The 15263-nt window shown below is 36.9% G+C and overlaps 1 protein-coding gene across 3 annotated transcripts; it reads left to right on the forward strand.

Moving 5' to 3' along the window:
* The first annotated feature begins 9383 nt into the window (after positions 1-9383).
* Positions 9384-13395, forward strand: LOC145597792 (APO protein 3, mitochondrial-like). 3 transcript variants are annotated; one of them, XM_081654038.1, is made up of 4 exons: positions 9384-9521; positions 10080-10508; positions 11417-12629; positions 12929-13395. In XM_081654038.1, exons 2-3 carry the CDS (start codon positions 10108-10110, stop codon positions 12306-12308), a joined length of 1293 nt encoding a protein of 430 aa, XP_081510164.1. In that variant the 5' UTR covers positions 9384-9521; positions 10080-10107; the 3' UTR covers positions 12309-12629; positions 12929-13395. The 3 variants fall into 3 exon arrangements, with proteins under 3 accessions (XP_081510164.1, XP_081510163.1, XP_081510165.1); XM_081654039.1 differs by having other exon boundaries at positions 9390-9521; positions 10087-10508; XM_081654037.1 differs by having other exon boundaries at positions 9387-10508.
* The last annotated feature ends 1868 nt before the right edge of the window (positions 13396-15263 follow it).

Raw genomic sequence — 15263 nt, forward strand, 5'->3', positions numbered from 1 at the left:
CCTAAGAGGATTATTGATGTGGCCTTTATCTAGTTAGCTCTGAAGTTCTAAGGACACTCATAAGTGAGGGGGAGTGTTGAATCCCATTGTAGCCCACTTATGAGTGTCCCACATTGGAGAAAGAGGAGAGATGGTTTCACTTTATAAGGTAGAGGAGTACCTCCTACTATTGCCAATTGGTTTTAGTATGGAAGCTCCAAAGCCTTGTTTGTGGGCCAAACTCTCCTCCTCCTTGTTCGGGTTGCCCAGGCCCATTTCACATTGTTTTGAAATTTAACAGCAAATGTAGAGTGAAAACAGTAATAACCTGCAAAAGATGCATCTCCATCAACATTAACATCATGCTAATCAGCTTTCTGCTTGCTTAGAAACTGCTTGAACTGTTGATATTCACTCATGGTCAAATTAGCATTGAAATCCTTTAAAGTTTCCTGTGCTGAAGAACTAGTAACCATCTCATCATTCTCAGCATTATCAACAAAATTTGCATATCTTTTGTTTCCCTGATTATACTGCTGACCAAACTTTGGTGGAAAACCATGTAGCTTAAAACACCTATCAATGGTGTGACCACTCATCTAACAATGATCACAAAAATAACTCACAACCCTTTTGTTTCCAGAAACTCTATACATAGAAGCATTAGAATTCTGCTGAAATCCTCTACCATAAGAATTATTTCCTCTGTTGAACTGATTGTTCTGATATCTGTTATCAAATCTTCTCCTATCTGCTGCAAATGCTACAGGTTCAACAACCTTCTGAGACAAGTTACTTAACCCCTTGTGTCTCTCTTCCTGCAATACCATCCTATAAGCTTGTGCCAAGTTTGGAAGACTAGGCATCATCAAAATATTAGACCTAACATTAGCATAGTTGTTGGTCAACTTCATCAAGAATATCATCAACCTCTGATCCTGCTGAATCTTGAAGTATTTCTGAGTCAAAGTGCAGGTACAGTTACTACATCCACACACAGGTAAAGGACACAAATTATCTAGCTCATCCCATAACCTTTTTAGATGGTTATAGTATTCTGAAATAGACCTTTCTTCTTGAGCAACACTAGATATTTCTTGTTGTAAAGCATACAACTGAGCTGAGTCATAAGCTTGAGTTGTTTGATTCTTATGAGGTAATTGATGATCCAAATAACTATATTACTATACCTGATGGGTCTAAAGTCCAAGTGACACACATTGGAATTGTGAAGTTAAGTAATAACATAACACTTAGGAATGTGTTATTTGTTCCCAGTTTTCACTTCAACTTGATTTCTGTGCATAAGTTGTGTCAAGATGATAAATGCACTGTTCAATTCACTACTGATAAATGCATTGTTCAGGATCTGCTTTCCATGACTCCTCCTCTAGTTCTTGGTAAGCTGGGAAATGGACTCTATTTTGCTGAAGAAAAGTTGTTAACTGGAGGCAGGGTTCTGGCATGTCTGCTATTACAGATTTATCTAGTTTAGAACAAGCTAAACTTTTACATCTTCGATTAGGACATCTTCCTTTTGGTCAGTTGAATGTCATTCAAAATAAAGTTGATTGTAAAAGACTGTCTAATGAAGTCATTTGTAGTATTTGTCCTGCTACTAGGCAACATAGAAAGTCTTTTCCTCATAGTTCTATAAAGACTTCTAGTCCTTTTGAGTTGATACATGTGGATGTATGGGGACCTTATAATTCTATGACTCATAATAAATGCAGCATGTTTTTAACAATGGTTGATGATTTTACTAGAGTTGTTTGGATTCATTTGATGAAAAATAAGACAGATTATGTGGATATCTTGTTTAACTTTGTTAATCATGTGAAAACTCAATTTGGAGCAACTGTCAAGGTGATAAGGATAGACAATGCTAAGGAACTTTGTGAAGGGCAAATTTCACAGCTGTATAATTCTAAGGGTATTCTTCATCAGACCAGCTGTCCTGATACACCTCAACAGAATGGAATTGTTGAGAGGAAGCATAAACATTTGCTTGAGGTTGGCAGGGCTTTGTATTTTCAGTCTAAGCTCCCTATTTCATATTGGGGTGAGTGCATTCAGTGTGCTGCATATTTGATTAATAGAATGTCATCTCAAGTTCTTGGTGATATAACACCACATGAAAAGTTATATGGTCAGAAACCTGGAATTGATCATCTAAGGGTTTTTGGTTGCTTCTGTTATGTTTCTACAACTAAGCAAGGAAGAGCAAAATTGGAACCTAGGGCAGATTCTTGTGTTTTTGTGGGATATTCACCTTCTCAGAAAGGGTATAAGGTTCTGCATTAGGGTACTAGAAAGATCACAGTTTCAAGAGATGTTGTGTTCCATGAAAGGCATTTCCCTTTTCATTTTTCTGAGATCCCAAACACTACACCTTCACCTTTCTTTCTACCAGTACAAACACCATTTCCTCAGATTTTTGACTTTGATGTTCCAGATATTTTTCAAGATTCTGCTCATACAAATTCAGAAACTCATACTCTTTCTAGTTCTATACCTAGTACTATTTCTTCAGAGGTTTCTGATGCTTCTGTTGTTATTCCTGATGCTATAATCAGGCAGTCAACTAGACCTAAGAAAAAGCCTTCCCATCTTGACATTTATGTATGTGGTAATGCTGTTTCTGATCAGTTTACAGCACATTGGTGTAATCTGGTTGCTTACAGCAATTTCTCAACTGCACACAAATGCTTGATTGCTGAAGCCATTACTCTCAAAGAACCTACTACTTATAAGGAGGCTGCTGGTGATCCTAACTGGCAGGTTGCAATGCAGAAAGAGTTGGATGCTCTCAAGGCAAATAATACTTGGATTTTGGTGGATTTACCTCCTGGAAAGAAACCTATTGGCAGCAAGTGGGTTTTCAAAATTAAATTAAAAAAGGATGGGACAGTGGAAAGGTTTAAGGCTCGTTTGGTTGCAAAAGGATATAATTAAAAATATGGTATTGATTTTGAGGAGACCTTCTCCCATGTGATTAAAATGGCTACTGTCAGGGCTATTCTAGCATTGGCTGTACATAAAGGGTGGTCTGTTTTTCAATTGGATGTGAACAACGCTTTTCTCCATGGTGATTTACATGAAGAGGTCTATATGAAGATGCCTGAAGGAGTCTCCAATCCAGACAACAAGGTGTGTAAACTGGTTAAATCCTTGTATGGTTTAAAACAGGCTAGTAGACAATGGTTTGAAAAACTCACTTCTGAGTTGAGAAATCTAGGCTATGCTCAGTCTAGAAATGACTATTCCTGCTTCATCAAGGTTTCTTCTACTCTTTTGATCATAGTTGCAGTTTATGTGGATGATATTATTGTCACTGGCAATGATTTGTCTCAAATTAATAATTTGAAGCAACATCTTCATCATACTTTTAGTATTAAGGATCTGGGTGTGCTCAATTATTTTCTTGGCATGGAGATTGGTTATTGTTCTACTGGTTTAAATATGTCTCAAGCTAAGTTCACTAAGGAACTTTTGGAAGAAAGTGGTATTCAGCAATTCAGGAATGTTGCTACACCTCTGCCTTTGAATTTAAAGTTGGAAGCTGAGAATGGTGATTTGTTGCCTGATTCTTGCTATTACAAGTCTATGGTTGGCAAACTTAATTTTTTAACACATACTAGACCTGACTTGTGTTATTCAGTTCAGACTCTCAGCCAGTTTATGCAGAATCCAAGGTCTTCTCATTTAGCTGCTCTTCATCACACCTTGAATTATGTTTACAGTACTGCTGGACAAGGTATATTATTCAAGGGTGGTTTGACTTTGGAACTTCAAGCCTTCTCTGACTCGGATTGGGCAGCCTGCATTGATTCCAGAAGGTCTGTTACAGGTTGGGTGATGATGCCAAGTAACTCACCTATCAGTTGGAAGTCCAAGAAGCAACCAACTGTCTCTAAATCTTCCTCTGAAGCTGAGTACAGGGCTATGGCTTCTGCAGCTTCTGAGGTGGCTTGGCTAGTTAGGGTCTTGACTGAACTTGGCATATCTGGCTTAGCTCCTGTTCAGTTACATTGTGATAATCAATCTGCACTTCATATAGCAAGGAATCCAGTGTTCCATGAACGAACCAAGCACATTGATATTGATTGCCACTTCACAAGAGAGAAAGTCCTTGAGGGTCTACTACAGCTAACCTATCTTCCTACCTCTTCTCAACTTGCTGACATAATGACTAAGATACTACCTTCTCCTCAGTTCAATTTGCTCAAGACCAAGCTTGGTATGTTTTCACCATCCCAAGCTTGAGGGGGGGTGTGAAATACTCTCAGTAATAGCTACAGTACAGCGCACTCACAAGAAATAAATTCTGTTACAACTAACTTGTGCCAGCTCAGCCAAGTAGTTGAAACAGTAGCTTTAGCCTTTTATTTTAGCCTGTAATAAAATCAGAGCATATATAAGCTTCTGATTCTCTAGCTTTTAGTTCATTCATTCATTTTACATTCTTCTAGATATTATACTCTAGTTATTCTCTCTGTAATATTTTCCCCAAATTTTCCGCCATTAATAAAGCTTAGTTCTAGATCCTGAGCTCAGAGATTCTTCGGATAGAGCTATGATGGTTTATAAAATCCTATCTCAAATTTCTTTCCTTCGTTTTGTAACAACGTGCCACATGTCGTTTTACATTTTTTATTTTTTATTATACAATTTTTCTTAACTCTTTCATTAAACACTTCATCTTCATCTCCCCTCTTTAACTCAACCTTTTTAATTTCTCACTTTGATTTTAGTCCCTCCATCTTCTTTCTATTAAGTCTCATTTCAATTAAAGTCCCACAATTTTTATTTCTTTAATTATGTTTTCATTTACATATTACATTCATAATTATTTATTGGTATTTTCTCACTCATTTCTCAATGCAATTTTCTATGAACAAGCCGTGCATTGCACGGGCCAGAAGACTAGTTAGATATAATAATACTTACCAACAACAACTTAAAATCAAATAAAAAATCAGAAATTAAAATAAAAACAACTTAAAATCAAATACCAACAAAATCAGAAATTAAAAATCGACTTACTCCTTTGTAATTGCAATGGCGTTATCCATGATTCGCTGCATCATCGACCAGAAAAAAAACAAGCTCAAATTCAAAACAAAATTAAAAAACAAAACAAAAATCCCAGTTGAAAAATTAAGGAATCGAATTAATCCAGAAGGAATAACGAAGAATAAAGAGAATCTTGTAGCAGGAGGAATCTAAAAGAGGAGAGAGAAGAGCGACGAGAAGTGGGTAAAAAACGGGCGATGAAATTGAGAAAGATAATAACAGCGCCGATTCTATGCGTACATAACTGAAAACACACGGATTTTTTCAGGTAAATATTTTAAATAAGTAAAATGAGGAGTATTGTAGTATAGTATAGTACTGTATAGTATAAAACGAGTTAAATCTATACTAATCTATATCTATACTAATCTATTAAAAGGCGTTACTAAGAACGTATCCGTCGTGCCAAGTAGACCACGCCACGTCACCTACTTCATCTCTCATTATGCCACATCATCACTACTCAATCAACTAGAATAATCTAAGAACCAGTTTTTTTGAGCTTCAGGCAGAGCAAAGCAGATTAAATTTCAGCAGAGCAGAACAGAGCAGAGCAGAGCAGAGCAGATTTCAACATTATTATTAATACTATTATTAATATTATTATTATTAATGTTGTTGTTGTTGTTGTTGTTGTGGTTGTTATTTATTTTTATTTTTTTTACAAAGGATACATTATTATTATTATTATTATTATTATTATTATTATTATTATTATTATTATTATTATTATTAAGTGCATATAGATTTAGGTGAGTGAAAAAATAAATATATGTGTACCATATTTAACATATGTTAATAGTAAAAAGATAAAAGACAACGGTCCTAATCATATATTTTTAACCCTAAAATTATAATAATATACAAAGTACTACTTGAAAATAACCTCTTTTTTTTTTAACCCTAATCATATATCTTTTTCGTTCATGTATGTGATGTCCAACATTATCGCCAAATATTCCTTCACAGTCGCGAAGAGAGCCCTTCTGGCGGCACTTAAGCAACTTCATCCGAGCAACAAAGCCTGTGTTGTTGGGGTAGAATTGTTCTTTGAGTTCCTCTTTGAACTCTGCCCATGTATCGATCTTTATCCTTCCTGCTTCGATGTCTGCATGCTTGGTGCGCAACCAAAGATTAGCATCTTCGGACAAGTACATGATGGCAGTATCCACTTTCTAATCGTCACTCAATTGACATACTCGGAAGTACTGCTCCATGTCGAAGAGGAGGTTGTCGACTTCTTTAGCATCTCTAGCGCCACTGTAGTAGCGAGGTTTGGGCGGCTTGATCTTCGCCGCACCAACACCAAGTGCGTCTCTGCCCACGGCACGCATTAGGGTTGCACATTTCTCAAGTGCTTCCTCGTCGTGTCCTTGAACAAATTGCAATTGTTCGCGGACATAATCTCTATCATTTATCAATTTTACAATTTTCTCGGCTTGCTCGTGTACCACGACTTGGAGTTGGGACCACTCGTCCGCCTTTCCTCGAGCCAACCGAGCCTTTCTTCTACGAATTCCATCTTCGTGTAGCCCTCCTTGGTGCCTACACGGGTTGCTTGCAACGAGGTTTAAGCCTAGCTCTAATAACAACTGTCATGGTCCGTGAGTTTGGGCCCCAAAACGTGAGGCGCGCTCTAGCTTATTGGCGGCAAGAATGCTAGCGTTGAGCGAAAGAGGGGCTTGTGAGCACAAAGAAACACAAGCGGGCAATTAAATCTCAAGAGCACTCACGTCTATTTGGGCAACGGAGTGCGGGTGGTCGGGGCTTGTGATGGCTGATACTTCTAAGCGGGCACAAGCGGGTCCTAACCACGGGTTCTTAGTGCGTCAAGTTGGTTTGGAGGGGAGCTATTATGCAAGTAAGACACAATATCTATAAAGGTCTTACAACAAACAAGCATAAAAGCAAGGCAACACTTGGTAGAAGGCTTAAGATTTCATTATTCATTCACCCTCTAAAGAGCTTAAAGTAGTACAAGCATAGAATCCCTAGTGAATGCTGCACTGACCATAACACAATAATGGAACCTAAGGCCTAGAAGACATAAACTAAACACTAGGAAAGCATCTAAAAGGCATCTAATACATCACAAGGAGTTGGATTCTAACACCTGCTTAGGTATGGGTAGTGAGTAATTTGAGGGTGATTCATTTGTTGTGGTGGTTGGTTGCCTTGTAGTGGTTCGTTGGGAATAGGAATGGAAGAATTTTTAGGAAAAAAAAAATACATAAAGGGAAAGTGACTTGTTGGGCAGGTTTAAGGTCATACAACTTAATTAAAGATAATACACTTAAAAGGTTGACTTATTTTTAGTTAATTAAAAGGTTAGTTTATTTTGAATTGATTATGTAGGATTGTGTATTTGGAAAACAGGAATTAGGCAGGTCTTGTGTGAAGATTAGGTGGGGTTGGATATTTAATTGGGGGGTGGGGCGGGGATGGTTTTGAAATTTTACTCACTGGGGCGGGGATGTTAATTATTTTCATTAGTTTTCGAGTCCAATCTATATCTTAAGACTAAAATGACCCATAAAACTTTGCCCGAGAAAATTTCGCGTAAAAAGAATTGATGCATGTAAATCGACATTTCTGGAAACGCAAAACCTGGCACTTACGTTAATTTTTTTTGTCAATTACGAAGATACACTTAGAAATTGACACGCAAATCGACTAAGATGGGCTCTAAAAACTTAGTGGAACATATTTTAGCACGCAAATTGAAGAAAAAAATAGATTGGGTGGCAATTAAAAAGTTATACAGAATACTTATTCATAGGGGTGTAATCGTGTAAATGAGTTAATAAGCCCAGCCAAATAATACCTAATTCACATTCTAGTTCATGTAACTTAAGCGAGTTCGAGCATGATCCTGAGCTTTTAAACTAGCTAAAAAATTTGTTCAAGCTCGGCTCATTTACTATGATATATGTTCGCGAACGGCTCGTTTATATATTAAACGAAACGAGTTGATAAACGAGCGTTTCATGAACGAACTTAGTAATAAACGAGCTTTGTACTTTTGTCATTTGAAAATCTCAACATTAGCACAATAATTAAATAATCCTAATTATAAACCTAAGAATTAAATCTTAATTGATTAAAAACTTAAGAGCCAAATTAACGAGGAAAAATTGTCAGGAATATTATGACCTTTCAGCGGTCCGCTCAAAATATAACGACCTTTGGATTATCCCGGAATATTACGACCTTTGACCTTGATCTTCCATAAATTGGATAAAAAACTATTTACCTGTTAAACAGGTTAACCTAGACACGTGGCACATTCTGATTGGTTAAGATTTGAAAAAAAAATTTAATTATTTGTTTTTTTAAAAAAAGGAAAAAAAAAAAAAAGAAAAAACCCAGCCCCCCTTCTCGTACCTACAGACCCCTCCCCTGCCCCGCCGGCCGGCCGGCGCCGATGCAACCTCCACCCCCTCATCGTCGATCGGCGCTGATGTAGTCCTCTCCCCCCTTCACCACTGGTTGAAGTCGATAATCCCTCCTCATTCATCACCATCTCTGCCGCCTGTCGAGCTCGAGTCCTATCAACCTCCTCCCTCCGTTCACCCACCGCACTCCCTCCCACGACATCGAGCAACCACCCTCTTCCACCGCTTCCTCCAACTCTTCCTCCTCCGTCCCTTTTCATGGCCTCCTCGTCGAAACCATGCCCCACCTCAAAGACCCTACTGTCATATCCTTAATTTGATCAGTGATGGGGTTTTTTCGGGTGTAGAATAAAAGTTAGGAGGTTGCAGATGGCGCTTAAAGGACAAGAGGAGGCGGCAGTTCAAGGGTAGTTGTCGGGTGGCGCCGGCGTGGGGTTTCAGGGTGGTCGGGATGACGGGGGTAGGGGTAGGGAGGGTGGCGCCGGCAAAAGGGGTTGGTCGTGGGTTTATTTATTTTTTGTATGAAATTTGTAAAAAAGAAAAAAAAAACTAACCTATTACAAAGTGACACGCGTCACTCTTAACTCATTAAACAAGTCACCAACCGGTTACGCCCCATTTAAGGAAGATAAGGGTCAAAGGTGGTAATATTCTGGGATAATCCAAAGGTCGTTATATTTTGAGCGAACCGCTGAAAGGTCATAATATTCCTGACAATTTTTTCAATTAACGATTGTTAAAATATCAATAATTCATGAATATAAATAAACGAGTAGTTCGCAAACATAAATTAACGGGTAGTTTATAAACTTATCTGAACGAGCATATCTATCTTTGTTTGTTTGTTTTGAAGCTCATTTATTAAACGAGCTTTAAAATTTGTTCAAGCTCGGCTCATTTATCAAATAAACGAACATGAACGAGGTTCAACCGATCGAACCCGAACTTTACAAAATTAATACAGTATCTTATTTGCCTTTTCCACTTACTCCGTAAAATCAATTTCCCCCGCTAGGCCGCTACATTTGTCCTCCATTAAAGCGGCTTGTGAGCATTGAGGTAGCTTCTGAGGTAACATTATTTGCATTTATTTTTTTCAATTATCTAATACCGATTTCGAAATCTAGTGTTTATCGTTAATTTAATTCAATTTAGGGTTCTTCTAAAATGAATTGATTATTGAACTATTGGGTTATAAATACTCGAAAAATTTAACGTAATTACTGGAGCTTAGTTTGATAATTGAGCAACTTTGGTTGCTAATATGTTGCAGGCGTTGGTTTATATAACTTGTGTGTGTTAACTTTCAATGTCATTGATTTGGGTGTTGTTTTCTTGCTTCTACTGCTGTATTACTAATTAGAAAATTTGTCGAGAATAAGCCAATCTTTGCACGGCGGAATATTGTTTAATATATGGGTTATTCATGAAAACAAAATTTCAAACAAATTTTAGTGCTTGGGGTGGGGATTCGGTGTTTTGAAATTTTCAAGGTGTTAGGGAATTTTCAGCTTATGAGAACATTGTTAGTGTATAGTTTATGACATGGATTTCTTAATTGTGTTGTTTTTGAGGGATTGATTTGAATTTGAATAAATAAGGTGGATTTTTGATGTAAAATGAGCTTAGATTTCAGCTTAAATATGTGAAGATTGTCATGATTTTAGTGAAGAGAATCAAGTTACATCAATACATTCGCTGTCATCTTTATTGTGTAAGCCGGCATTGTCATGGAGGCGGTGTTGATGGGGAGGATGTAAGGGTGATTCCCTTTGGAGGAGAAGTTGATGATCCATTGTATTTAGATTTACCGGGGCCTCCTCGATGCAAATCGGAGAGGAAACCGTATGTAACTCCCATGAAAACCCTTATAAAGAGAGCTAAGGAGGAAAAGGAATTGATGAGGTTGAATCCTTGTCGAGTTCTTGAGCATCCCCCTGATAATGGCCTTCTTGTTCCTGAGCTTGTGGAAGTGTCTAGACGAGTTTATTGGGCACGAGAGTCACTTCTCATTGGCGTCTCAAAGCTGCTTTCCTACATACCTGTTCTCAGATGCAGGTTAGGTTTGTATATTGCGTTATTTTTCAATAAGTTGTTCTCAAGTAATTACACCATTGTGTAGAAAGATTGGTACTTGAACTTGGGAAGTTGTTTTCACTAGTGTTTCCCGGTTACTTAATATGAATTATCTTCACGCTGTGGAATTTTTCGAGTTATTTATGATTGTTATCATGTAATATGAATTTATTTTCACACTGTGGCATTAGGAATTTTTCGAGTAATAATCATTAGCCAAAGAAGGTTATTTGTTGTTCTATAAATTTCTTGTCACGTGTTTTTAAAATCAGGGTGTGCTTCAAGCTATATCCAATACCATGTTTGATATGTAGGATTTTTTTAATGAACACCTCTTGCAATTTATTGAAACAAAAAAGTCTTGGTTGACATAGTAGTAAAAATGGTACTCCAACTTATTGTGTATTGATGATAATTTCTGTGAAATACTTCGTAGGTTTTAACTTCTGCCCATGATGGATAGCAAAATCCACTCAATGCATCTATCTGTGACTGTTCTACTGACTCGGTTGATAATAGCTGCTGTATTGGTTAGAGCATTACTTTCATATAACTGGACAGCTGCTATACTGTTTGTCTCATGTTTGGCATCAAGAAACATGAAACATAAAAGTAGATATTGTGTATCTGTTAACACTATGATAACAGCAAATATATGTTGCAACATCTGGAAAAAAAAAAAAAAAAAAAAGAAGCTAAGTTGATAAAAACTAAATATAATTTAATTCTCTCTTTGATGGTGCATCAACAGGACAACCATTATTGGGACTTGTAGGCTTAGCCTAAGCTTCTCTAAACGATGTGAATATTTTCAGTTGTGAGTTGCAGTCAGTTAATTATTGGCTCGTTTATTTCCTCAGTACATTTAGATGGCTTTTGGTTCGTTTCAGGTTTTGCTCAGAAATTCATATTGGCCATGTTGGGCATGAAATACGTACCTGTACTGGACCAAAGAGTGGTTTCCGCAGTGCTATGCATGATTGGAAAAAAGGACGCTTAACTGATGTAATCTACTTTCCCAAATGCTTCCACCTTAAAGACCGCGTTGGGAAACCAAGAGTTGTCCATAATGAGAGATTTGATGTCCCTCGTATCTCTGCAATATTGGAACTCTGTATACAAGCTGGTGTTAATCTAGAACAGTATCCTGTGAGGAGGAGAACAAAACCCGTCTACTGCATTGAAGGAAGAATCGTAGACTTCGATCCTGAAATGGATGAGAGTAATGCAAATCATGATGAAGATCATAGTGATGATAATATCAAAATAGATTCTGGTTTCATGACAGAAGTAGAAGATATGAAAGGTGATTCTGTAAAAGACCTTATTCATCCATTGGTACGACTGAATCCTGAAAAGGGAGGAAGCTTGAAAGAATTGAGCATTGGGACAATGGCATCTTGGTTTGAGATGATATCGGGTGCACGAAAGATCATGGATAAATACTCAGTATGGACGTGTGGTTACTGTCCTGAGGTTCAGGTGGGTCCCAAAGGACACAAGCTGAGGATGTGCAAAGCCAGTAGGCACCAGTCTCGTGACGGTTTGCATGCGTGGCAAGAGGCAACCATAGATGATCTTGTGGGCCCCAACTATGTCTGGCATGTTCTAGATCCTTCTGACCCACCCTTGTGCAACAATTTGAAAAGATACTATGGCAAGGCTCCAGCAGTGGTAGAGCTGTGTGTGCAGGCAGGTGCGCCTGTTCCAGAACAATACCGAAGCATGTTGAGATTAGATGTGGTTCCTCCTGATATTGATGAGGTGGATCTTGTTGTATGATGCTTGTTACAAGTAAAAGGCTCATTAATTTGTGATGGTGAACCCTTTTCTCATAGTGAGCAAGTGGACGAACAATGGAAATTTTGTGATACCTTACTGATTGCATCGATGAACTCACAAGGATCTAACTTAAAAAGCAGAGAACTAGTATTAATGAGTTTATTTCCTTGCTCCTATTGTCTTGAAGCTTATGAAATTGCATCAACACCGCTAGCTAGCCCAAAGATTCCGGCTTAGGGTTCAATGCTACAACTTCGGATAATCACATTGATGGTCTCTTGTCATTTCTTACTAAAGAAGCCGACCAAGCATTAAAGCATGGTAAATTATATACTTACAACCGGTATCATATGTATTTTCTTTTCATGTTATGCAACTTTTTCCCTCTCCTAGCGGACAAAGGAAAGGTGGTAGTTGATCATCGCCTCTGCTAGTGAGTCTGCAGGAACTCACTCCATTTAACCAATTCCTCAACATTTGTCAAGCCATGCCTTGGTTTTGTGACTTTGTCTGATCTTTAATGTGGCTTCACAATATTGAGTTTGAATAGGGGCTGTGCTGAAGTCGCTCCAGCTTGTGCATTAAAATTGAGGCTAACTGTCCACCCTGTTACATTTCAGGAACCAATTCCAATGGCATACGAATTATAACCCATAAACAAGCATCGCTCACTCAGCTGGAAGCCCTTGCTGCTGGAAGGATGACTCAGTTTCTTAATGAAGCTGTTGTAGGAGGGCCATGAGATAATGAGATGCAGAAACAAGTATGTTCTTGAAGTTTTGCGCTCATCAAACTGCACTATGAAGACCTGCAATTGTTTGTAACCTATACCTATACCGTACTCAATTCTGGATCGGAGTTCTTTGAGGAAGCACTTTCTGAAGTTCCCATGATCCGAAATTTTTACCAATCCTGTAAATTAGCCATTGTCTGAGCTTGCTTTGTAAAGACAAATGGGTCTAAACTATTAAATTATTGTCTAGTGTTTTGTTTTGGAGATCAATAATAAATGAATAGTCATCAACACTTTTTAAATTGTAGAAAAACTCGGTAGAAATATGATAAAAAAGATGATAGTAATTGCCAATGAGCTAAGGAAGAGTTATTAATCTCAGGATTCTCAACTTTTGTTAATTTGTATCAGATTCTGCACTTCTTCACAGGTATTTTGGAGCAGAGTAAGCATTGCTTGATGCAACTGGGTCAAGTCCGTTGAATCCACAAATTCTTTTCAAGGCACGGTCCTTAATGTTGCCAAAGGAGAATGAATTGCAATTTGTACAACTATGTATAGAGCTTATTGATGATGGGTAGTCGAGATCTCGAGATCATTCCTGTTTATCTCTTGACAATAATCAAATTTGGTGGTAGATTGGTTTGTAAATATTAAGTTTGCTAGGCCAATACTATACTTGTATTTGTAACCCTTACAAACCTTAGATGTGATAGGAAAGATGATAAATCCAATTCTCCTCGAGTAGTTAGGCATAGCCCCCATAGGTAAATGAGAAGGGGCGCTCTTGACTATTGCAGTGTAAAGGAGAATCTAGAATCAAACAAGACTTGGCTGCGCCAAATGAGAACTTAGGAATTAGGATGCAAAATTACATAAGTGGGGTTGAGAAAACACGGAGACTTTGCAAATGACAATTTAAACTTTAAAGTTCGGGACGGGAATCTATAACTTATACTAAAATAGAGTTTAGAGGGGAGATATTTGTTGTTATAGATTTTTGCTGAATTATATTGTAGTATTATTTATTGTTATGATTCACTTAAGAGTTACATTTTTGTAGAAACTTCTTTATTTGAATTTGAATTACCATTAATTTAAAAAACCAGGTTGTCTAGTTTTTAACTGAAGAGAGGCCACAATATATGTTAGTTTCATATCGCGAAAGACTATAGCAATTAGCTGCAATTTTTGATATTAATTGCTAGCAATACTCCAAATGGAAATAGTAGAGGCTTATTGGTAAATTAGCTTTGTTTTTAGTATTCACGAAATAGTAACAAAATAATAATCTAACGAGATGTCTAAAGGTACCCATCAAAGAGAAAAAAGTTATTTTATAATTGAAGCATTTGAAAGTTACCCTAGTCTCTTCATGACTTATCGTAAGACAATTTCACACTATTTCTTTTCTAAAATACTACGTATATAACAGTCCGTCTAATATAAATTTATAACTCGAGAGGTTTATAAGTCCACAACATCTATTTTTGTAAAAGTAAACATGCTACATAGATCTCCTTTGAGGCTTTGATGTATTAGAAATTTAGAATATGCCTTTGAGGCTTTGATGCAATAAGGAATGTGTTGAAATCCTTACCATATAAGAGTATACTTTAGAAGGTACATAAGTTCTGCTCATCAATTTATCCACTTCTCTAAGTTTCTTAGTGGTAGGTTTTGTTTTGTTTTTGTTTTTTTTTTTTTTTTTTGTTTTTTTTTTTTTTTTTCACTTTTGTTTTTCAATTAGTATGCAAAACAAATTAAATTTCTTTACTAAAAACTCGTATTTTTCTTTAGCCTTTTACTCCATAATAAATTTCAACAATTTACGGTTCCATTTGTTTTGATAGAAAATATTTCCTTCATTTCTCCATATTCCTTTATTTGTTTTGTTACAAAAAAGAAACCAATTTTCTCATAGGCGGAAAGTTATCTTTAAGAAAAGAAAACCCATTATTTCCCTTTTGTAAAGAAGGTATGCCACATTGCCACATTTTTTCTTTACTACACTTCTCTATTTTCTCTCCTTTGTCTTTCCCCTCCCTTATATTTCTATTCTTCAATTTTCTCCATATGTTTAAGGTTTAAGGAAACTTCTTTTCACAATCATGTTTCCCATTCAAAATTGTTTTCTTTGGAAAATGACTTGCTTTGTAAAATATTTCCATTTAAACAATTGGTGCCTACATCTTTGTGTTACCATTCACCAAAAAAATTTT

This window comes from Chenopodium album, chromosome 20 (assembly GCF_948465745.1).
Source record: "Chenopodium album chromosome 20, dcCheAlbu1.1, whole genome shotgun sequence".
Lineage (NCBI taxonomy): Eukaryota > Viridiplantae > Streptophyta > Magnoliopsida > Caryophyllales > Amaranthaceae > Chenopodium > Chenopodium album.

Bases quoted from the DNA above. Each gene is read 5' to 3' on its own strand.
- LOC145597792 (XM_081654038.1), top strand. From the start codon at position 10,108: ATGATTTTAGTGAAGAGAATCAAGTTACATCAATACATTCGCTGTCAT. The intron at 10,509-11,416 runs GTTAGGTTTGTA...GGTTCGTTTCAG, and splicing joins ATACCTGTTCTCAGATGCAG to GTTTTGCTCAGAAATTCATA.